Below are 24,384 nucleotides of genomic sequence, written 5' to 3' on the forward strand. Positions count from 1 at the left end.
ACAGTTTTAATGAACGTTTAATAAGCGGAAGTTAATGGAACTTCTAGCTTGATGGCGACCTCTGCTGGTCAAAATGCAGTACTGCAGAATGTTTCACAACAATGGATCCATACATGAACAGAATGGAGTGATAGATTATAAACACATGCATGAATTTATGAATAAATAACTAAACAGATATATGAATCAACATGTTCCAATATTGCACTGTAGATTTATTTGGACATTGTTCTTTATTACCAAATTCTGTTCGTAATTCAAGCTGTACAAACCAACAATGACACGTAAATAATAACAATGTATAGAGTTTATTATTGATAGGTTATATTTGTTATACTTTGTATTTTGAATATGGTGGTTATATTATAATTTTTCATTTCTATTATACAGTATTTGTACATGTGAAATCAAACACTTTTACATAACAATTTCCCACAGGCGATTAATAAAACATTTCTGAAGGTTTTCTGTATTTTAATACGGCGTGTGATTTTCAGTCATTGATTGATCTGAACTCACACGTCATCACTGAGACAAACCACTGAGCTGTTTATCAGTTTAGATTATCCATGGTTGATGTCATGTAATCAGTTCAGTTTTGACTGTGACAGACACAGTTGCATGAAATCAAATACGACTACGGGAATTATTTTACACACCCATGGGGTGTCAAGTTCATTCATATTTCAGTCATTATTATGGATAATGAAAACTATCATTGGTTCATTGATGATTAATACCTGTGTCAACACTGTGAACTACATTACACAAATACATAATGTGAACAAACAAAACCATAATTTCAAATAAGAAGAGAAACATCATGAAAAACCAAAACTTCTCTCTGAACAGATGGAGCCACACCCCGTCTGTGTGTATTGTGTGTTAGTGAATGTTATGGTTCTAGTGTTCATATTATAGTGTAGTATTATATATAGTATTATAGTGAGAAGAGTACAGTGTTAAGGTGAAAGTGACCTTGGCAACGACCTGCTGAAATCCTGGTCGACCATTAAAATGGTTCCAGCAATGCTCTGATTTTTGCACTGCTTTTAATCTAGGAGCACACAATTTCATCTCTTTGTACACCGTACAAGAAATGACAAATGAAAAACCTTAGACCTTTGACAACATCCAGAAAGTTTAAAGTTTTCTTAACGGCTCCTGACTCCAGTCAGCTTTTATCATCTCTTTCAGTGTCTTTACCGTCTGTGTCAGTGTTGTTGTGGTTGAACAGAAGCTGGGATGTTCCCTATGAAGTTTCTAGTGAGACATCTAGTGGCAGTGAGGAATGTTTGACATTTTCTAAAAAGTGTTACTTTACTCTAAACAAACAAAACAAAGAACACATCCTCTGCTGCCTGACTGTTGTTTTTTTTCCTAGTCTCTCCACATGATGGGGAGTCACCTGTTGGGGGACAGGTGGGGTATTTCACTGCCAGGTGAGTTATCTCTGCTGAAAGGAAGATCACACTGTCAGCTAGTTCAGCTGACACAGTGTGATAGAGCAGCCGGGGTCCCAGACCCTAAACCCTGGGTACACAGGCTCAGTGAACTTGGTGAAGAAGGTGTAGAGATGTGTCAGTGACCTTCCAGGAGAGACTCTGTAGAAGGACAGGATGCCAGCCTCCCAGTCCAGGTATAACGCCACCCTGTGGCTGCCACCGGAGCGAACGGCAACTGCAAAGTCCTTGTCGTTGTGATATGCAGTGTACCTCTGACCAGAACAGTGCAGAGCCCAAGACATCTTGTAGTGTCCTATCATACAGTCATTGCTGTCACCCTTGCGACCGATGCTCTTGTAGGCCGCCCCGATCACGGCCCAATTTCCTCCCCACTCCACCTCCCAGTAGCAGCGGCTGCTCAGGCCCTGCTGGGTCAGGACTTGGGCCCAGTAGTCAAACCTTTCAGGGTGGTCGGGATACGACTGCGGCTCCATGCCCTGGGCAGCTTTTCGGTTCCCTTCAGAGATAATGAGGAGTTTGTGGGTGGTGTTCATATCCAGTGTGAGATTACATGCATCTGAGGCAGGAGGAAGAGATCAAATTAGAAATAATAATAGTCTAATATCAACCACCACAAACATTTTTGTTATGTTTTCTGGTTCAAATCAAATCCACAACCAAGGTGGAAAACCTGTCCTAAGTCTTTAACCTACTGTAGCTTGTCCATCAACCAATACAATTCTGGTCCACTCTACTGTTGTCCACTGAAGGACCACCCACTCTACTGACATCCTCTAAAGGTCCCTACTTTTTACTTTACTTTCTAACCCTAACCCTACTCTACTGACATCATCTGTCAAAGTTTCATTGTCAACTCAAACCCTAAAACACTGTCTTCAAGTATCTACATCCAAGTCCAGTTGACTGAGACAGCAGGTGTAACCTGGACCACAGTTTCTCCCTGTGATCAACACTGTCACCATCACTGGTCATTGTGTGTGTGTTACATCACGATAGAATATTTTAACTTACATTTAGTCAGTCCAGGTTTCAGCCAGCATTCTGCATTGTGGTCGACTCTGGTGATACAAAGGTACAGACAGCATGAACACAAATTTAAGTGTTTGCAAAGGGACAAAATGGGTTTCTTTTTTTAAGATACTGTATATGTTGGGCTTTTTACTATGATAGGACAGTGAGAGAGACAGGGAATAAGGACCGTGAGTTGGATTAGAACCCAGGCTGCTGTGATGAGGATCCTCTATGGGATCAGACCAGAGCAGACCTGCCAACCTAGCAAAATAAATGGTAAATGGTAAATGGTCTGTATTTAGTATATAGCGCTTTACTATACCTGAACGATACCCAAAGCGCTTTACAGTACATCACATTCACCCATTCACACACTGAAAATAATTGAGTACCACTTGTCATGCGGCTCAATGTTGTATTTTTACTGTGAAAGTAGGTACACCTTTATCAAAAGTTGTCAGGTTTGCTGACACACACACACACACACACACACACACACACACACACACACACACACACACACACACACACACACACACACACACACACACACACACACACACACACACACACACACACACACACACACACACTTTGGCTTTTTATCTGATGCGGGGGGCACAGGGAGGGAGGCAGAGGGCAGGAGGCAGGAAGGATGGGAGCGGGGCTATAACACTATAGGTTCGGCAGACTCGTTATTCTCCGCTACTCTACAATAATTGGTGGAAACTGCTTCACCCCCACACTGCTGCATCGTGTTGTCAGACATGAGTATTGCACATGCACATTTCTCACCGAACTCACAGATGTCAGCAGCTTTTTGCGTAGTTTAAAGAGGCGAATCATACCAGCGTAATTTGATGTCAAATTGCGTAACTGCTATGCAAAATGCGTACAGGTTGGCCGGTCTGCCAGAATGCCTGACAAGGATTTCTAATGATATTCACTTGTGATGTAGTGACACATTGATTGTGTATGTTTTTTTGTTGTTTTTACCTCAGTTTTGCTGATCCCCATTGTCCCTCCTCCAGAGTTTCAGAGATGAGCTTCACTCCAGACTCTCCCAGGTGATTGTAGCTCAGGTCAATCTCTTTCAGGTAGGAGGGGTTGGACTTTACTGCTGAGGCCAAGAAACCACAACCTCTCTCCGTAACACAGCAGAACGACAACCTGGTGAGCAACAGAATTCAGATGAGACTTAAACAAAAGCTACTAAAATGTTAAGAGAGAAAGCTGAGTGTGTCAGGACAGAGTCACGGTGAGGGATGACCACCGTTCCAGAGTAACGTTACCTGAGTGTTTCCAGTTTACAGCACTCGTTTCCCAGTCCGATGCTGAGTCGCTGCACTCCCTCGTCTCCGATGTCATTGTCGCTCAGGTCCAGCTCCTGAAGCTGTGATGAGGAACAGCTGAGGACTGAAGCCAGCTGTTCACAGCATCTCTGGGTGAGATCACATCTGTTAAGACTGAATGAACAAACAGAGAAGTCATTAGGACACATCTTGCAGGTACCATGAGTGGATATTATCCCCCTTTCAACTGACATCAGTGGGTGTACACATGTTTTATAAACATGGGTAAACCCAGGAAGGAAGATTGAGTTCATAGATGTTCTGTTCAAACCAATGGCAATTAAGCCTTTTTATGTTGTGTTAGGAGGTATTCTGACCAGTGGAAAAGGGGCTTGAGCTTAGTATATCTGGGAGTCATCAAGTTGGTTACGTCAGAAGAAAGGGGTTGGCAAAAATCACCATTATCTACTGATGCTTAACTATCAGTAAGAAATATTAGGAACTGGAAGAGATCCAGAAAATTCATGTTGCTCACTTGAGTGTCTTCAGTCTGCAGTGTGGACTCTGGAGTCCAGGGCAGAAGAGCTCAAGTCCAGAGTCTTGTAAACTATTGTCACTTAAGTCTAAATCACACAGCTCTGATGCTGAGCTGAGAGAGGAGGACAGAGCCTGGCAGCAGGTTGCACTGAGTCCACAGTCATTCAACCTGATGGACAAAGACAAAAGACTTTAAGTTCCTATTACATCATCTACAAGTCATCAGTCATCTAAAACACTGATTTTGAAAGGTTTGCTTAAGGCTTCACAAACACTCATATGATATGTCATGGTGAAATTTGTAAGACTAGCAGAGACACTTGCTTTGCTGATTTGGATGCTTCGAGGACTGGGAGGAGCCTCTGAAGACCTTCGTCATTCCTGGAGTACTTCTTCAGTTCGAACAGCTCTAGATTCTCCTGAGAGGTCAGCAACACAAAGACCAGAGTTGCCCACTGAGTTGAAGAGAATTCATCTGTACTCGAGTCTCGGCCTGAGTCCAAGTACTTCTGGATCTCCTCCACCAGAGAGTCATCATTCAACTCACTCAGACAGTGGAAGAGATTTATACACCTGTCAGGGTGAGGACTCTGCTGGATTCTGTCTTTGATGTACTTGATGGTTTCCTTGTGACTCTGAGAGTCACAGGTTTGGACCTGTATCTTCAGGCCTCTGAGCAGATCCTGACTGGAGTCCAGAGAGAGTCCGAGGAGGAAACGTAGGAAGAGATCCAGGTGGCCATTGTTGCTTTCTAAAGCACTGTCCACTGCTGCTTTGTGTACGTCGGACACAGACTTTGCTTTGGGTGATTCTCCAGATTCCTTGATCATCAGGTTGACCCCACTGACCTTGTACGTCACATGGACAAACAGGGCTGCAAGAAACTCTTGGACAGACAGATGGACAAAGCAGAAGACTTGATGCTGCAACCAGGACTCTTCCTTGAAGACCTGAGTGCAGACCCCTGAGTAGATAGATGCCTCTTTGACATCAATCCCACACTCTCTAAGATCCTCCTCATAGAAGATCAGGTTGCCTTTCTGCAACTGCTCAAAGGCAAACTTCCCAAGGGACATAATCATTTTGTAAGTGTGTTGAGGGTCCGGTTCTTGCTCTTTGCGGTACTTGGCTTGCCTCTGTGTGGTCTGGTGTGCCAGGAAGTGGATGTACATCTGAGTCAGTGTCTTTGGCATCTTCCCTCCTCCTGCACTGGCAAACATTTTTTCCAGGACAATGGAGGAAATCCAGCAAAACACCGGCACATGGCACATGATGTGGAGACTTCTGGTTGACTTGATGTGAGCGACTACTGTTTTGGCCAAGTTTTCATCATCAATTTTCTTGTGGAAGTACTGCTCCTTCTGTTGGTCACTGAAGCCTCGTATCTCAGTCACCCGGTCAACATACTGTGGAGGGATGCGGCCGGCTGCAGCCGGTCGGGTAGTGATCCACACACTGGCTTTTGGTAGCAGATTACCTGCAATGAGGTTTGTTAGCAGGACATCTACTGAGGCCATCTGTGTAGCATCACAACAACTCTGATTTCCATTAAAATCCAGATCCAGTCTGCATTCATCAAGACCGTCCAGTACAAACAGGACTTTGTATATCTTCAGGTCTTTGAGTCCAGATTCTTTCAGGTCTGGAGTGAGGACATACAGAAGCTCCATCAGGCTTGTCTCCTTATCTCTGAGTAAATTCAGCTCCCTAAAAGGAAGTGAAAACAGGAGCTGGATGTCCTGATTGGCCTTGTCCTCGGACCAGTCCAGCATGAACTTCTGTGCCAGGACAGTTTTACCGATTCCTGCGATCCCCTGGGTGAGAACTGTTCTGATTGGTTTGCCATGTTTGGGTAAGGGCTTGAAGATGTCGTCACACTTGATTGGTGTTTCTTCTGACCTTGGTTGGTTGACGGCCTTCTCAGTTTGTCTCACCTCATGTTCACTATTGACTTCTCTGATGCCTCCATCAAGAAGGTAGAGTTCTGTGTACATCTTACTGAAGGGTATGATATTTCCCTGGTGTCTAATCCCTTTAGACATGTACTCATATGTCTTTTTCATAGAGGATTTATTTTTCTGCTGGTACATGTTGAGTTCTCCATAAAACCCTAAGGGAAGAAAGATTCATCATTAGCCAACTTCAAAAAACTGTAAATGATAGGGCTGAACAAAGACTATCTACAATATCTGTCTATATATCATATAAAGATTGGACAATGTGTGCTTAACAGCAATTTCCTATTTCATGGCAACACGAAAAACAGCACCAAATGTACAGAGGAAATTCAAAATGGCTGACTTCCTGTTTATCACTGCATATTTTTCTAAGTCTCCTAAAGTTGCCAGTGTCTACCAAATTTCATACATGTAGTAGAAACATATATGATTCTGAACACGCACACACATATTCTTCCTGAGTGGATAGTTCAATATCTCAAATCTCTTACTTTGCTGGAGGAGGGAGACGTACGCATCTTGTTTCATGGTCTTCAAAACATGCAGGATGATCTGTAGAAATCCTTCTTTGGCTCCAGTTTCTGACTGAGTCAGTTCTTCATCGACCTCCTCCTCCTTTTCTTTGCCTCCCTCACACTCTCCACTGGAACTGAGGACGTTCCAAACTCTCATCATATTTGATTTCATGAATTCTGAAACTTTATCCTCAAAATCCTGAAATAAAGAAATTTCAGTTCAATAATATCTTACATATGATCAATAGAGAACTCAGTGAAGAAATCAGTGCTGCATCTTTGTCTTTGTCAGGTCTGCTGGCAGCAGCTATCTGTTATACAGAGTGCACATAGCAGGAGGCCAACCCCCCCACAGAGATCCTTTCTTTAAATACACCCACCTTTTGGTTCAGGGTCTGACTTGAAGCAGTCTGGTCACTGGAAGCTCTTGAGTGTGTCCATCTGTAAATACATGTGCAGACTGAAAACACAGGAAGATCTCACACTGACAGTGATGTTTTACAGAAATATTTTATTCAGCGTTGGAGGACACGTTGTCCTTCTCACCGTTCATCAGGAGGAACCTCTGCTCCACTGAAGTTAAGAGGAATGAACATGGAGTTGCCGCTCTTCAGAGAGACTCCACTGGGACATGAAGACGCTGCTGCTGCTGGTTGGACTCTGTAACCAAGGACAAAACTAAACATGTGTCCTCCCTTAAAGCGGATATCAGCTTCACGGCCGTTTCGGCTAATGCTGCGTTCAAGGCAGGCTTTTGAAACCGTAAGTTACAGCTTCAAGTCACAACTACGACTTGGTAGCGTTCCAGGTAACCCGTAGCTCGTGTTTTTACCATCCTGTTGTCTGTGAAAGTTCCCTATAACGGCCACTCGTAACTTCCGACCCGTGAACTCGTACCAGATCGAACTGGTATGACTTCACAGGAAGGAAAAACACAAAGTACGAGTTTCTTTGAACGCACCATCAGTTAGCAGCCCCCGCCCTTGTCAGGCATCAATTGGTCCTCGTGCTACGTCACCACATTCACGCGCATCCCTTGGCTGCACACACAGCCCTTCATGCCGTTCTCTCTCCTCATTGGGTAACACTTGTATCCCACAAGGAAAATTTTCTCCTCGGGTTACAGCAGAGCAGAGTGACGGAGAGACTCGTGTTTAGGCTGAAATACTTCATGTAAGTGATTGCTGACGGAAAATAGGACTATTTAGGACTTATATTAACAAAAACATTCCACTGATATCTGCTTTAATATTGACTAGAATTGGCTTATTTCATTTTTTTTCTTTTTTTTTTAAAGTATATTTTTTGGCTTTTTGCCTTTATTCGATAGTCCACAGTATAGATAGACAGGAAAGGAGGAGGCAGAGAGAGGGGGAACGACACGCAGGAAGGGCCTGCCCGACGTGGGACCTGAACCTGAGCCCGCGCCGAGGACTGCAGCCTCCACATGGGGCGGCCGCTCCACCCACCGCGCCACGCACCGCCCCAGAATTGGCTTATTTCCGACCAATAAACTACAGAGCCAAAACTGTTAACATGTGGCATCAGATGGAAAACTTACTTTTTACTTTTACTTAGTTTTCTAAAATAAATGTGAGCACTGAAGCATCTGGTGTTTTATTATAAAGACAGTGTTAAGACAATAAGCCACATATGAGACTGTACAGACTGAATGTGTTGTCTATTTAATTGTTGTTTGCAGATGATTGATTCTCTTCTTCTTGTGTCCACTTTGCAGCTAATTACAGTATGTTTCTAAAGAAGCTACAAGACTGTGGACTTAGGTAAAGGTATAAAATGTTATTAATGCATGTTTGCATCCATTTGTATAAAGATTTTCTTCTTTGTCCTTCTCACCGTTCATCAGGAGGAACCTCTTCTCCACTGAAGGCCAGAGGTGGGTCCATGGAGTGGTCGCTCTTCAGGGAGACTCCACTGGGACATGAAGACGCTGCTGCTGCTGCTGCTGCTGGTTGGACTCTGTAACCAAGGACAAGATGAAACATGTCTCTTCTGACATTTAGAAGGCTTCTTCTCTCTTGTCACTGCTTAGGGACAGACTCTGCCTATAGGATGAGCTCTCACCACTCCACCAAGCACCTGCAAAGCTTCTTTAATTCTTTGGATTACTCATATGATTCTTTTTTGCATTTACCTTCCTTGTTTGACCTCAAACTGGTGCTGAATACGGACAAAACAAAGGGTATGCTGTTTTCAATCAAAAAGAAATTGTCAGAAGTCATCCCCTTTATTACATCCACACAAGGCACTCCTATCGAGTTTGTGGCCTCTTAAATGCTGATGAACAATCATGCTGATGGGTAGTTTTTTATTCCTCAAAGTGCATCTGGAGACCTGGGAGGCCGGTTCGTAGTCCAACGGAAAACCGAAAAACAGTAACACATTGATCGCGAACGTGATTAGTGTGGTAGAGCGTAAAGTGCAGAGGAGGGAGGGAGGGAATGCTGTTTTTACAGGATTGTCCATCCCACACGTGACTAACCTTTTACAATTGGTTGCAATTGGAGTGTGAAGAGGATTTTGAGCAATTTTGTAAAAAAAAAAAAAAGCTCCAAAATAGGATCTCCAACCCTACCTTTAATATTTCTAACAGGTCTACTTACACATCAGACGTTCTATCTCCATCTGCTCTCTTGTGTCTTTCACCTTTAATAAAAACAGAAAACAACTCAGATTTTATTCTGGGCTTTTATCTGTGAAAAGTCAAATGAACACAGCTGTGAAACTAGTTTGACAAACAGTGAACATTTTTGAAATACAAATATAACATACTGGTGCAAAAACATAAGCACGGTGTGTTTCATAACACAACTTATTTAGCCTATACAATAATATTATATTATTAATCTATAATTTGGCTTTTTTGTGATTAGTGATGTTAAATTGAGTCTGTAGCTTCCGCTATAAAAACCAAAAAACATGTTTTACCTGGTCTTTCTGTCTTCCTTTGTCTCTGAGCGTCTCCATCTGGTTTCCCGTCTCCTCCCTCCTCAGATTGATGCCGTTTCTCCATTTCACCTGTAGAGAAGAAAGAAAACGTTTTCAGGACAAATGTTAACAGGACTCCATTAGGATGATATCGTAATAAAATTTTAAAAAATACAAATGTATGGCTCTGAACTGTAAGAATTTTTAACTTTCATATAAATGTCTGATATTGAATGGATGAAAATTTATGTTTGCAAGCTGATTAAGGGTGACTGCTCATCACTGTTTAGGTGGCTGACCCCTTCCCCCCCTTTTTTTTACACAAACATAAAAAAAAGGTGGAGGGAAGGTTTGTCTCATTTAGTGCTCCTTTTTGTTTATTTTGGCCAAAACAAACAAACAAAAAACAATCGGAGTGTCCAGGCTGCCACAGTAAGCTACTGTACCATGCTATAACAAATTAACAATGCCACTTGTTCTGTAGGCCGAGAGAGCAATGGACCTTGTGTGGAAATTATAGATGGGGAAAAATTCTTATTTTTACATTTTTATTTTTGCAGGAGAAAGAAAGCACTGAAGTTGACAGAGAAGTAAAGAAGTGGTTAACACCCCCCCCCCCCACACACACACACACACACAAAATAAAAAAAAAAGGGGTTTTTTTGTGAAGTGAGAACCTGTCAGATATTTATCACAGGAGGCCGTCAATAAAGTAGCAGAAAGGTGGAGAGGGAAAAGTAAATAGCCTCATTTTTCAGAGAAAAGAGTCAGTTATAGGCTACCTGTGTTACAGTCTGTGTTTTGAGTTGAGTTCACCACCCCTGTCAAATCTTTAAACTGTGCCCTTATTCCATATCAAAACCTTGTACACGTTATAAATTGACAGACACCTGTTTCTTGTTTTGTTTTTCAAACTAACTTCTAAACAGGCCAAAAGTTAGAAATCAAAACGGATCCTTTCCAGGGAAAAATGGCGGTTATGCAACAACAAGTTTGTTTAATTTCTTACGCCGCTTCATGTCAGGATTTTTTCAAACATAACCAGCAACTAACTCACCTTTTAACGGGTGGAGACGGTGGAGACGCTGTCGGTGTCTCTCATGGATGTATTATGGTGTCTCTTCGCTGCATTTCACCGTCTGATAACAACAGAAACGCCAGAGACAAAAGTCGTGTGACGCAGTTAAATATCCATGAACATTCCTTTAAGGAGCAGGAGGCTACTCCCAGGACACAGGAGGTGGCGCTGGTTTACTTTCGGTTCAGTCAGTTGGAGACTCCGCTGCAACTCTGTCTGCTCTGTTCACGCTGTTCAGACAAAATCTGTGTTATATTTTAATACACTAAAACACTGTAATCCGTTGTTTTTCGTATGTTGCGTGACCGTCGCTTTGCATTAAAAGTGATCTCGTCCGTTAGGCTCCTGTATGAACTCGCCTGGTTTCCGCAGATAACAATGAGTGTTTCCCTGTGATTACAGCGGTGTCCGGGGCAGTACCAACTCCACTGTGGTTTATGGAAGCACATTTAAGCCAATGTAAGAAAAGTAAAAGAGAAAAAGTAATAAAAAAATAATATAATAACAGTGTGATGAAATTTCATAATTAATAAGTCACAATTTAATTCATAACGAAAAAAAGTCATGATGGTGTAATAAAATGCAGAATTTGTGAAAAAAGTCAAAATTATGAGATTACATAAGAGACAAAGTCACAAGTATAAGAAAAATAATAATCAAATGAAAAAGTGGCCTAATAATTGTGTGACAGAATTTCATAATCATGAGATAAAAAGTTGAATTGATTAAATAAAAACCTAATAACTGTGTAACAAAATTACATTACTGAGATGAATTGAGTTTAATCAAAGTCCTTCTAGGCTGGTTTAATGCAATGGTTATGTAATAAAAAGTTATAATAAAGAGATAAAAGTATTTTTTAAAGTCTGTCAAATATGTGGAAAACAATGTTCTTTACATCTCCTTAAACTTTGTAAAAAAGTGTTTTTAATTAGTTAATCATGACTGACACTAAACTGTATATTAGATGTTTGATGTTTGCCTCTTCTGGTTCATGTGGAGTGAGACATCAGGCTGTGTTGGAGCAAACTAGGGTTATGTGTATATTTTATTGACATTCACACATACTGTATGTCCTCCTCATAGAGGATTTATGTTTCTGCTGATACATGTTGAGTTCTCCATAAAACCCTGAGGGAAGAAAGATCCATCATTAGCCAACTTCAAAAACTGTAAATGATAGGGCTGAACAAAGACTATCTATCTGTCTATATGTAGCCCTGTGGAAATTTATGAATATTAAAATGGCATACGTTTAAATAAATAAGTTAATTGCATAATAAATAGCAGTTAAGATTAAAAAGAGTTCATGGTTAATACATGTAATTTAAGGTTAAAAATTAAGTTAAAATCATTAAGTAAAAAGTGAATACTGGGTAATGTTATTGGTGTATTGAAATATGCATTTAATATGTTAATTATTTGTTTGGATAAGTAGTCAACTAGTATAAAATTACATGATGCCGTGGACTGGTTTTTCTCCTGTCCTCCCCAATGTTTTCAGTCACCAGCCGCCACTGGTGTGCACATGCCTGGTTTATACAAATCTCTTAATGAAAAAAGTTTAATTACCAGAAGAAACCGGAACTCAAAGCTCGATGGCGACCTCTGCTGATCAAAATGCGGTACTGCAGAATGTTTCACAACAACCGATCATAGTACAGGAACGGAGTGATAGATGATAAACACATGCATGAATTTATGAATAAATAACTAAACTGATATATGAATAAACATGTTCCATTATTAAATAGATTTATTTGGACATTGCTCCTAATGACCAAAATTCTATTCGTAATTCAATCTGTGCAAACCAATAATGACACGTATTGAGGTTATATCTTTTAGAGTTTATACATGAATAGAGGGGTTAAATTCTTTTTATTCGTACATGTGAAATAAGGCACTGTTACATAACAATTTCCCACAGGCGATTAATAAAATATTTCTGAAGGTTTTCTGGATTTTGATGCAGCGTGTGATTTTCAGTTGTTGATTGATCTGAACTCACATACCATCATCATTGAGCCAAACCACTGAGCTGTTTATCAGTTTATAGTCTTCATGGTTGATGTCATGTAATCAGTTCAGTTTTGACTGTGACAGACGTGAGAGACACAGTTGGATAAAATCAGATATTACATTTTATTTTACATACCCCGTAGATGTTTATTATTACAATCAAGTTCAAATATATTAATCATTCATATTTTAGTCTTACAAAAAGTATCATTGGTTCATTGGTGATTAACTCCTGTGTAGACATATATCTAAACAAAAACATCACTACAAATAAAAACTGAAGCATGTTGAGCCAAGAACCAAAACCTCTCTCTGAACAGATGGAGCCACGTCCCCTCTGTTTGAGTTGCATGTTAATGTATGTTTGTCCATAGCGTTTAGTGATGTTTGTATCAAAATAGGCTCACCTATATCATAACAAAACAAATAAATTTCATGTAAAATCAGATGTTCAGCAGCAGGGAGCACCCCTATAGATTCAGAATGGTATCTTTTTTTCATAATCACATTTTGCAACGATTCGACGACGAGGTTGTTCGTCTAATCAGACCTCTCCGAATCAAATCGTCAAATAGTTGACTATTCAGGATCAACCCCAGTCTAATGATGCTATAGCCCTTAGAGATAAACAAATAAAATTCCCTTGCCTTGCAGTGTGTAAGGGTGTTTAAGGTGAAAGTGACCTTGGGAACAAGCTGTTCAAATCCTGGTTGACCATCAAAACATCCAAAAAGTTGAACGTATTTGTTGACTCCAGGTGTCTTTACCGTCTGTCTCTGTGTTTTATCTCTTTCAGTGTCTTTACTCTCTTTTCTATTGGTGTGTACAGTGTCTTTACTGTTTGTGTCAGTGTTGTTGTGGATGGTGGTTCGATTCCTGGCTCCTCCAGTCAAGGGTCATCATCTCTGCTGACAGGAAGATCCTCTCAGCTAGTTCAGCTGACACAGTCTGATAGAGGAACTAGGCGCCCAGACCCTAAACCCTGGGTACACAGGCTCAGTGAACTTGGTGAAGAAGGTGTGGAGATGTGTCAGTGATCTTCCAGGAGAGACTCTGTAGAAGGACAGGATGCCAGCCTCCCAGTCCAGATACAATGCCACCCTGCGGCTGCCCCCGGAGCGAACGGCAACTGCAAAGCTCTTGCCGTTGTGATGTGCAATGTACTTCTGATCAGTACAGCGCAGAGCCCAAGACTTCCTGTTGTATCCCATCAAACAGTCAATGCTCTCACTCTTGCGACCGAGGCTCTTGTAGGTTGCCCCGATCCTGGCCCAGTTCCCTTCCCACTCCACCTCCCAGTAGCAGCGGCTGCTCAGGCCCTGCTGGGTCAGGACTTGGAGCCAGTAGTCAAACCTGTCAGGGTGGTCAGGATACGGCTGCTCCTCCATGCCCCAGGTAACTTTCCGGTTCCCATCAGAGATAATGAGGAGTTTGTGGGCAGTGTTCATATCCAGTGTGAGATCACATGCATCTGAGGAAGGAGGAAGGGATAAAATTAGAAATAACACAAGTGAAAAAATGATGTCACATCTCTCAGCATGAAACACAGAAAGTTAGCTAACTGTAACAACAACTTCTTAATTGTTTTCACTGTGTAAACGGTCAATGTCCTCAGTGGCATCGACAGATTTACATTTTTCGGCTGCTCCGATTGTTACCAACTGGAGCTTTAATAGCAACTGGGCCACAGTTTCTCCTGTTGCAGTAGGCTACCTTGTGTGTATGTGTGAGTTACAGTATGTCACTATAGAATATTTCAACTTACATTTAACGAGGTCAGGTTTTAGCCAGCATTCTGCATTGTGGTCGGCTCTGTGGAGAAAATGTCAAACATGTCAAGCTGATCTGGATCACAAGGTACAGAAAGCATGAAGACCAATCTCAGTGTTTTGCAAAGAGACAAAATGTTTGTTTTTTTTTGGTATATTTTTGGGATTTTTGCTTCTTTATTATGATAGGATAGTGAGAGAGACAGGAACTCAGAGGACAGAAAATTGCAGTGTAGACATTGCCTATGTTGGCTGTGCTCGACGAGGTGAGACACCAGAGTTCCCACAAAACAAATTTCTAATGATAGTCACTAGTGATGTAGCAACACACTTTTTTTTTTTTTTTAACCTCAGTTTTGCTGATCCCCATGGTCCCTCCTCCAGAGCTTCAGAGATGAGCTTCACTCCAGACTCTCCCAGGTGATTGTAGCTCAGGTCAATCTCTTTCATGTAGGAGGGGTTGGACTTTACTGCTGAGGCCAAGAAACCACAACCTCTCTCCGTAACACAGCAGAACGACAACCTGGTGAGAGGCAGAACTCAAATGAGTCTCAAACAAAAGCTACTAAGATGTTTAGACGGAAAGCTGAGTGTGTCAGGACAGAGTCATGGTGAGGGACGTCCACTGTTCCAGAGTAACGTTACCTTAGTGTTTCCAGTTTACAGCACTCATTTCCCAGTCCAATGCTGAGTCGCTGCACTCCCTCGTCTCCAATGTCATTGTTGCTCAGGTCCAGCTCCTGAAGCTGTGATGAGGAACAGCTGAGGACTGAAGCCAGCTGTTCACAGCATCTCTGGGTGAGATCACATCTGTTAAGACTGAAGGGACAAACAGAGAAGTCATCCGGACAAATCTTGCAGGGACCATGAGTGGATGTTATACGCCCTTTTAGTCTGACATCAGGGAGTGTACACAGGTTTTTTCTAAACCAGGAAGGAAGAGTGAGCTAATGTAGATGTTGTGTTAACACCAATGGCAACGAAACCCCATCTCTGTTGTCAGGTATTAGCAGGTTTTTTGACCAATGGAAAAGGGGGCTTATGTTTGGTATAAACCATCTGGGAGTCATCAAGTTATTTACTTCAGAGGAAAAGGGTTGGCAAAAAACATGATCTACTGATGCTTAACTTCCAGTAAGAAAATATCGGGAACGGCACGAGATCGCGAAAATACATGTTGCTCACGTGAGTGTCTTCAGTCTGCAGTGTGGACTCTTGAGTCCAGGGCAGAGGAGCTCAACTCCAGAGTCTTGTAAACTATTGTCACTTAAGTCTAAGTCACACAGCTCTGATGCTGAGCTGAGAGAGGAGGACAGCGTCTGGCAGCAGGCTGCACTGAGTCCACAGTCATTCAACCTGATGGACAAAGACACAAGACTTTAAATTTGTATAACATGGAGTCATCTGCGACACTGAGTTTGATAGATGTGTGCTTAAGGCTTAACAAACATTCATGATATGTTATAGATTATAGATTTGAAGAGACACTTGCTTTGCTGATCTGGATGCTTCGAGGACCGGGAGGAGCCTCTGAAGACCTTCTTCATTCCTGGAGTACTTCTTCAGTTCAAACAGCTCCAGATTCTCCTGAGAGGTCAGCAACACAAAGACCAGAGCTGCCCACTGAGTTGAAGAGAATTCATCTGTACTCGAGTCTCGGTCTGAGTCCAAGTACTTGTGGATCTCCTCCACCAGAGAGTCATCGTTCAACTCACTCAGACAGTGGAAGAGATTTATACACCTATCAGGGTGAGGACTCTGCTGGATTCTGTCTTTGATGTACTTGATGGTTTCCTTGCGACTTTGGGAATCACAGATTTGGACCTGTATCTTCAGGTCTCTGAGCAGATCCTGACTGCAGTCCAGACAGAGTCCGAGGAGGAAACGCAGGAAGAGATCCAGGTGGCCATTGTTGCTTTCTAAAGCACTGTCCACTGCTGCTTTGTGGACGTCGGACACAGACTTTGCTTTGGGTGATTCTCCAGATTCCTTGATCATCAGGTTGACACCACTGACCTTGTACATCACATGGACAAACAGGGCTGCAAGAAACTCTTGGACAGAAAGATGGACAAAGCAGAAGACTTGGTGCTGCAACCAGGACTCTTCCTTGAAGACCTGAGTGCAGACCCCTGAGTAGATAGATGCCTCTTTGACATCAATCCCACACTCTCTAAGATCCTCCTCATAGAAGATCAGGTTGCCTTTCTGCAACTGCTCGAAGGCCAACTTCCCAAGGGACATAATCACCTTGTAAGTGTGTTGAGAGTCAAGTTCTTGCTCTGTGCAGTACTTGTCTTGCATCTGTGTGGTCTGGTGTGCCAGGAAGTGGATGTACATCTGAGTCAGTGTCTTTGGCATCTTCCCTCGTCCTGCACTGGCAAACATTTTTTCCAGGACAATGGAGGAAATCCAGCAAAAAACCGGCACATGGCACATGATGTGGAGACTTCTTGTTGACTTGATGTGAGTGACTACTCTTTTGGCCAAGTATTCATCATCAATTTTCTTGTGGAAGTACTGCTCCTTCTGTTGGTCACTGAAGCCTCGTATCTCAGTCACCCGGTCAACATACTGTGGAGGGATGCAGCCAGCTGCAGCCGGTCGGGTAGTGATCCACACACTGGCTTTTGGTAGCAGATTACCTGCAATGAGGTTTGTTAGCAGCACATCTACTGAGGCCATCTGTGTAGCATCACAACAACTCTGATTTCCATTAAAATCCAGATCCAGTCTGCATTCATCAAGACCGTCCAGTACAAACAGGACTTTGTACATCTTCAGGTCTTTGAGTCCAGATTCTCTCAGGCCTGGAGTGAGGACATACAGAAGCTCCATCAGGCTTGTCTCCTTATCTCTGAGTAAATTCAGCTCCCTAAAAGGAAGTGAAAACAGGAGCTGGATGTCCTGATTGGCCTTGTCCTCGGACCAGTCCAGCATGAACTTCTGTGCCAGGACAGTTTTACCGATTCCTGCGATCCCCTGGGTGAGAACTGTTCTGATTGGTTTGTCATGTTTGCTTAAGGGCTTGAAGATGTCGTAACACTTGATTGGTGTTTCTACTGACCTTGGTTGGTTGATGGCCTTCTCAGTTTGTCTCACCTCATGTTCACTGTTGATTTCTCTGATGCCTCCATCAAGTAGGTAGAGTTCTGTGTATATCTTATTTAAGGGTATCGTATTTTGCTGGTATGTAATCCCTTCAGCCATTTGCTCATGTCTCCTTTTCATATAGGATTTATGTTTCTGCTGATATATGACAAGATTTCCATAAAATCCTAACAGAAGAAAGATTTCAGATCATTAGCCAACTTAAAGGGATAATTAAAAGTGTGTGTGTGTGTGTGGGGGGGGGGGGGGGGGGGGGTTGCGACCGGATCGTTCGACGGGTGGGCGCTCGGACCGTATGAGTTTGTCTGTCATGCATGCGCACTTCTGTGTGTGTGTGTGAACGCCAATAACGGAGAAAGAGCGCTATGCGGAGAAGAATGAACGGAACAATATTCCGTTGGTCGAGCTAAAAGCCGCAATATCTATTCGTGGTGGACGTAATTCATTTGTGACGGGCCGCCACGAATAAATGAATGTATGGGAAACACTGGTATAAAACAAATCTTTGTCTGTATTCAGATTTGTAAGTGAAGACAAAATAAAATAAAATAAATCTGTAAATGTGTATGTAAATCTGTACAGGTGTAAACAGTTCTGTAAGTGTCTGTCATCAGTTACGACCCAGGTGGGAGCTCTCGATTAGCTTTCTTCTTACACACAAATTTTGGTACACTTCTGACGTGGCTGGATCCGCAGATGTTTGCAGCTTTGCATCTGTAAAACAATTTGTGTGTAAAAAGATTTGTATGTAACTTTCCCTTTGCCCTGAGCTCAGGCTCACAGGCTCAGGCTGCCAGGCTGCAGTATAGCAGCACCCCGTGTTTGACCCTTCACTATGCTCCGCCCCACTTGGTTACTGTTGCTAAGTCTGTCTAGCTTTCACTCCCAGTCATGCTCCTAGCAAAAGAAATCTACAGTTTTCAGCAATACAGTGGAAACCGCTTATAGTGATCATGGATATAGTAATCAACCGCTTATATGGATCAAAAGGCTTGGGACGGAATCATTTCTATACAAATGCTGTTTAAATAATTTGTTTATAGTGATCAAGAAATCCGGTTATAGTGTTCATTTTTGGTCATTTTATGAAAGAAAACATGTGCAAAAACTATTTTAAAACTATGTGTATTTATTTTATTTCCGACGGTGTCCCTTTGACATGCACGGCTGCAGCAGGCCAAACAGCACATATCGATGTCTCAATCAAACAAGGTGGGGAATGAGAAATCTGCGGCACTACTGTACAATAGTTTGCTAATTTTAAAAACACACCGGCAGCAGGACCACTGATCTGTACTGAGACTGTTGTTATTCTGTCACCTGGGTTAAATGACTGTTGTGTGGAAAACATTGAGGTGCAGACGAGTGAGTTTGGAGCTGACAAGAGTGAGACGATGTGGCCGTAGCCACTGTGATATGACGACCGCCGTTTCGTTACATTTTTCTCATTGAAAAACTATACAAATGGCATTTAGATGATGTTCTGCATAAAAAATGAAGTGAAATAATAAAAAATCGGTTATAGTAATCAACTGCTTTATACTGATCACATTGACTTTGGACCCATGTGATCACTATACTGTAAGCGGTTTCCAATGTATTCTGTGATAGGAGAGAAGCAGACAGAGAGGTCTTCAATATAGTTTTAAGTGACGCAGACACAGATTGAGTTAATCAGCATATTTTCACTGCCTACAAGAAGTCCTGTCTCAAAATAATACACGAGTTCAAGAGTATGATATAAGCTTGGACAATGTGTGCTTGAATTATAGTAATCCCGTTTCATGCCATGGCCAAGTAAAATTCAAGGTACAAGGCCCAGAAATTGCAAAACAGACTTGCAGAGGATATTTAAAAAAGCTGACTTCCCGTTTATCACTGCAATAGATTTTTTTCTCTCTCCATGTCTCCAAGTCTCTCCATGTTTGATCCATGTGTCTATCAAATTTCTCACATGTAATAGAAACATAATGACTCTGAACTCACACACATACTCTTCCTGAGAGGATATTTCAAAATCAGCATCTCTAATCTCTTACTTTGCTGGAGGAGGGAGACGTACGCATCTTGTTTCATGGTCTTCAAAACATGCAGGACGATCTGTAGAAATCCTTCTTTGGCTCCAGATTCTGACTGAGTCAGTTCCTCATTGACCTCCTCCTCCTTTTCTTTAGCTTCCTCACTCTCTCCACTGGGACTGAGGACGTTCCAAACTCTCATCATGTTTGAGTTAATAAACTTGAAAATGTTGTCTTCAACATCCTGAAATAAAGAAATTTTAGTTCAATACTTTCCATATGTATGACATATGGATAATTCAGTGAAGAAATCAGTGCTGCATCTTTGTCTTTGTCAGGTCTGCTGGCAGCAGCTATCTGTTATACAGAGTGTACATAGCAGGAGGCCAACCCCCCCACAGAGCTCCTCTCTTTAAATACACCCACCTGTTGGTTCAGGGTCTGACTTGAAGCAGTCTGGTCACTGGAAGCTCCTGAGTGTGTCCATCTGTAAATACATGTGCAGACTGAAAACACAGGAAGATCTCACACTGACAGTAATGATGTTTTACAGAAATATTTTATTCAGTGTTGGAGGACACGTTGTCCTTCTCACCGTTCATCAGGAGGAACTTCTGCTCCACTGAAGAGCGGAGGAAGACCCTTGGAGCGGTCACTCTTCAGAGAGACTCCACTGGGACATGAAGATGCTGCTGCTGCTGGTTGGACTCTGTAACCAAGGACAAGACTAAACATGTCTCCTCCCATAATATTCACTGGCATTGGCTTACATTAGAATACATTTCCGAAGTAGAGGGAGAGAAATACCTTTGCCCTGGACAGAGGTTGGATCTCGCGTGACAGAATATAATTGGCCATTTACTTGTGACATGGACAGACCAACCACAGTCCCCGCATGTTCTCAGGATGTGATAAGCAACATGATGTGTGGTGTTGTTGATCAGGCATGTATCTAATGCAACAAACCTAACTGACAGATTAGGAGGACTCAGCAGTTTCATCTTGTTCTTGTTTATCAGGCTAGAGTCACACTATCTGGCTTCATGTCCACACACATCAGGTTATGTACGTTCAAGTACTAAAACAGAATACATGATAATATCTCAAAACATACATCATAAAAACCATTAGAAAACAATCATTTTTTTCACCATCTCAAGTGGAGCTCGTTTTATCTCCCAGCTGTAGCTGCAGCTCAGTGGAAGCTTAACTGGCAACCCGGAGGCTGAAATGCCACTGAAGCTGTGATTGGGAGAGAGCGCTGGGTGGCGCCACAACATTTTTTTAATGTGAATATTCTGGCTGTACTATTGTTGTCTGTGAGTTCAGTATGTTATATGAACATTATTCCTGAGTCTCTGTGACATATTAGGAGGATTTTAAAACCATTTGCTTTAGATTTCTTACATACTGTTCCTTTAAACCGACATGAACACTTTTAAAATATATGCTGGACATATTTTGCTTTTTTGAATGACTCAGTCAGAAGTCAAACCGGTGATCACTGCTTAGGGGCAGACTCTAAATATGGTTAGGGAACTCTAACCACTTGACCACCAAGCATCCTGGAAAATGGAGCTTAGGGAATGTTCAGTCAGGAAGACTCTTAAGTCGCCAACCTATTTTCCCACTATCCTCTCCTGGCGCGGATTAATGCACTAGGCTGCAGCCTAGGGGCCCCGCGTGTGGAGGGGCCCCGGGATTGGTCAGATTATGTTGGTCACAGAGCCGCAATGTTGGAGAAAAAACAGCGGAGCCCGAAAGCAGAGCGCAAGGTGGGAGAAAGAAAAAAGAGACCAACAACTAGCCTATAAACTGAGATCCATATGGGCCAAAACTGACTCAATCACCTCTGATGGCCACTGAGAGTGAGTTACATCATGATTAGCCGAAGTTACGCGATTATACGGGGGCGATCGTTCATTTGTAGAAGGATGTTGTTGTTGTTGTTGTTGTTGTAAAGAGCTGGGTTACATGCCGTTTTTTTTTTTTCTTTTCAATTGCCCGTTCATTCGGCAGGGCGGGGGGCAGAAACACTGTGCATCTCGTGTTATGATGTGAAGGATGTGTTTTTGCTCCTCATGTTCCCAGAGAACTTGTTCTACCTTTCTTGTAGCGCTGCTCCCGCTGCCGTCCTTTTTTTTCAGCTGCCGTCCTTACTCGCGCTAATGTTTAAATCCTACCGTCACATGTTTTTTTTTAAACCTTTATGAACAACCGTATAGGCCTGCTGTCTCTAAACAATAGAGAAGACAAATATGCAAGAATAGAAAGTCTCTAGAGAAACTTATCCAAATCAAATCCGTTTGCAGTGCCTTCTTGTACTCTAGTCCTTAGCTATTAGGCTATTGGTTCAGTTATTCACACACGAGTCCTTCATACAGGGCCGGCCCTAGGATTTTGGTGGCCCTAAACATGATCTTGTTTGTGGCCCCCAAAACACTCTAGTGCAAACACCAAATCGCACAGACATGTTAATGTGTTAACCCTCTGAGGTCTGAGACCAATTTCTTGACTTTTACGTATTTTCCTAAATTCATGTTTTTAACCCTCTAGGCCCCAGAGTTTATTTAGGAAAATATTAAGTTTGGATTTCAGTAAAACTGAATTTGAAACATAGCCTATTTACACAGAAAAAAATCTTTCTGTACATTTACAGTCTGCCACACAGGGACACACACACACACAGTGTTTCTCAGCACCTGAAGATCCCTTCCTGTTCAGCTTTGAGCTGTTTTCTCAATTTTTTTCTCAGATATTTTGCTTAAAAACACACCCACAAATGACGTCAGGATTGAAACTGAGTGTGTTCACCAACTAATGGTACCAAGCAGTAACAATATAGGGCAGTAGATTTAAAGATATGGGCTGTTTTAACCAGGAATGCTGCCTGTTGCAATAAAGCGACTTTGGCGCAAGTACCATAACCTTCTAGGTTAAGGTACCCTATTTTTTTTTATTATTATTACAATATTTTACATAATGTTGTCACAGTCAACATTTTCATGTTGACTCCATAACTTTAAGGAGCCGTTAGAAAAGCTCTGTGAACATTTTAAATGAGAGTTGAGAGTTGGGTTATATTATTATTATCATTATTAATATTTCAAACAGGTCTACTCACACATCTTGCAGGTCGCTGCTGACCAGATCAGTCATTCTTCCTCCATCTGATTTCTTGTGTCTTTTACCTTTAATGAAAACAGAAAACATTCTGGGCTGTTATCTGTGAAAGGTCAAATGAACCCAGCTCTGAACAAACAGTGAAGATTTTACAGATGATAGATGTGTGCAATGAAGCAGTCTGGCACCCAAGACGAGTTTACCTTCACATTTTTACCTTAATTTACCTTTTTAAAAAAAGCTCTGGAGCAATTATGATAGTTAACTACATGACTTGCAACTTGTTACGAGTGAGAATGGAGGCTCTCTGCCTTTTACCTGGCGTCTCATAGCTGAAAAACAACCTTGCAGCATCAACAGTAACCTGTAATCTTTTGTTTATGATAGTTAAGACTACACAGTTATATACATATGGTAACATTGTATATGATATATAACGTTATCCACTGCTCCATGGATTGATTTTAGGGGGAGGGTTAGTAAAACAGAGGGAAAGCGACCAGACTTGCTTACTTCCTCTTTAACGGGTGTAGCTGTTATCTACTGTATGCAAAACAAACAGGAAATGGTTTGGTCTCAAACATAAGGAGTGAAATGTTACAATTCATCCCATAGTCTGGGTAAGTTGTTGTAACACAGCCTGGGCTTGGATGTAACATTATTAAATAAGGATTGTGAGAAAAACCTGTTTTGAAAGCTTTTTAATCAACACTTAAATTACTTTTTAACATAACTGGTGTGTGGGTGTGGAGGTGTATGGGTGTGTTTATGCGTGTCTCAACTATATTAATTACTGTCAGCCATAGTCTGATCCTAACCTAAACCCTAACCCTTTCGTCTTTGTCTTTCAAGACCTAGGCATACTGAAATGCAAAGAAAACATAAATGCAATTAAAATGTGGGTTGGAGTACGAAATTACTGTTAGAACTAACCCAGACCCTTTTAGTCATGAACCAGCTTTCCTTATGGCTAATAACATAAACATTACCATCGACAATCTGCATGAAAGACAATTACATAGACACACAATAACCGTGATGTAAGTTTGATGAGGTTAACTACAAAGCAGGTGATGCTATCGCAAAAACAAATGGCCAAAAAATACTTTCATGCCTCAAAATGAGTTTTTTCCTTCTAAGATTGTCTGTGTCTTCCACAGGCGGCTACTACTTCACATAGATATAACATAATATAGAGAGTGAATCAGATGATTCAGAACTTCCTGATTGGAGAAATTGGAAGTGTTACAACTGACCCATGTTACAACCATCCGGTCTCCCCTATGACAAAATGGTGTATAAGTGCACAACAAACATACATTACACACAACCTTATATTTATATAATAATGTGTTATGACTGTAATAATGCTGTTTTTAGTGATTAGCTGTGTTAAATTGAGTCTGTAGCTTCCGCTGTAAAAATCAAACATGTTTTTTTTGTACCTTGTCCCTTGTCTCCATCACTTTCTGTCTTCCTTTTTCTCTGAGCGTCTCCATCTGGTTTCCCATCTCCTCCCTCCTCCAGGTCGAGGT

The 24,384-nt window shown here is 41.8% G+C and overlaps 2 protein-coding genes across 2 annotated transcripts in view; both read right to left on the reverse strand.

The window, feature by feature from the left end:
* Nucleotides 1–327: 327 nt before the first annotated feature.
* Nucleotides 328–11,184, reverse strand: LOC310999811 (NACHT, LRR and PYD domains-containing protein 3-like). The gene is made up of 12 exons (XM_083990377.1): nt 10,786–11,184; nt 9,729–9,818; nt 9,404–9,446; nt 7,326–7,439; nt 7,160–7,220; nt 6,756–6,978; nt 4,631–6,416; nt 4,305–4,475; nt 3,770–3,943; nt 3,474–3,647; nt 2,478–2,524; nt 328–2,022 (listed from the first exon to the last, which is right to left on the reverse strand). The coding sequence occupies exons 2-12, from the start codon at nt 9,811–9,813 to the stop codon at nt 1,481–1,483; spliced, it is 3,420 nt and encodes a 1,139-aa protein (XP_083846503.1). The 5' UTR covers nt 9,814–9,818; nt 10,786–11,184; the 3' UTR covers nt 328–1,480.
* A 2,573-nt stretch (nt 11,185–13,757) lies between these two features.
* LOC310999812 (uncharacterized protein) overlaps nt 13,758–24,384 on the reverse strand; it is a gene marked incomplete at its 3' end in the record, with an annotated part of 39,587 nt that continues 28,960 nt past the window's right edge. The window contains exons 17-22 of the mRNA XM_083990378.1: nt 16,084–17,699; nt 15,783–15,953; nt 15,243–15,416; nt 14,947–15,120; nt 14,594–14,640; nt 13,758–14,299 (exon numbers count right to left, since the gene is read on the reverse strand). Of these exons, the coding sequence (XP_083846504.1) occupies nt 13,758–14,299; nt 14,594–14,640; nt 14,947–15,120; nt 15,243–15,416; nt 15,783–15,953; nt 16,084–17,699 (2,724 nt within the window). The remainder of the gene's footprint in view (nt 14,300–14,593; nt 14,641–14,946; nt 15,121–15,242; nt 15,417–15,782; nt 15,954–16,083; nt 17,700–24,384) is intronic.

The sequence above is a fragment of the Trachurus trachurus genome (genome assembly GCF_905171665.1).
Source record: "Trachurus trachurus genome assembly, chromosome: 16".
NCBI lineage: Eukaryota > Metazoa > Chordata > Actinopteri > Carangiformes > Carangidae > Trachurus > Trachurus trachurus.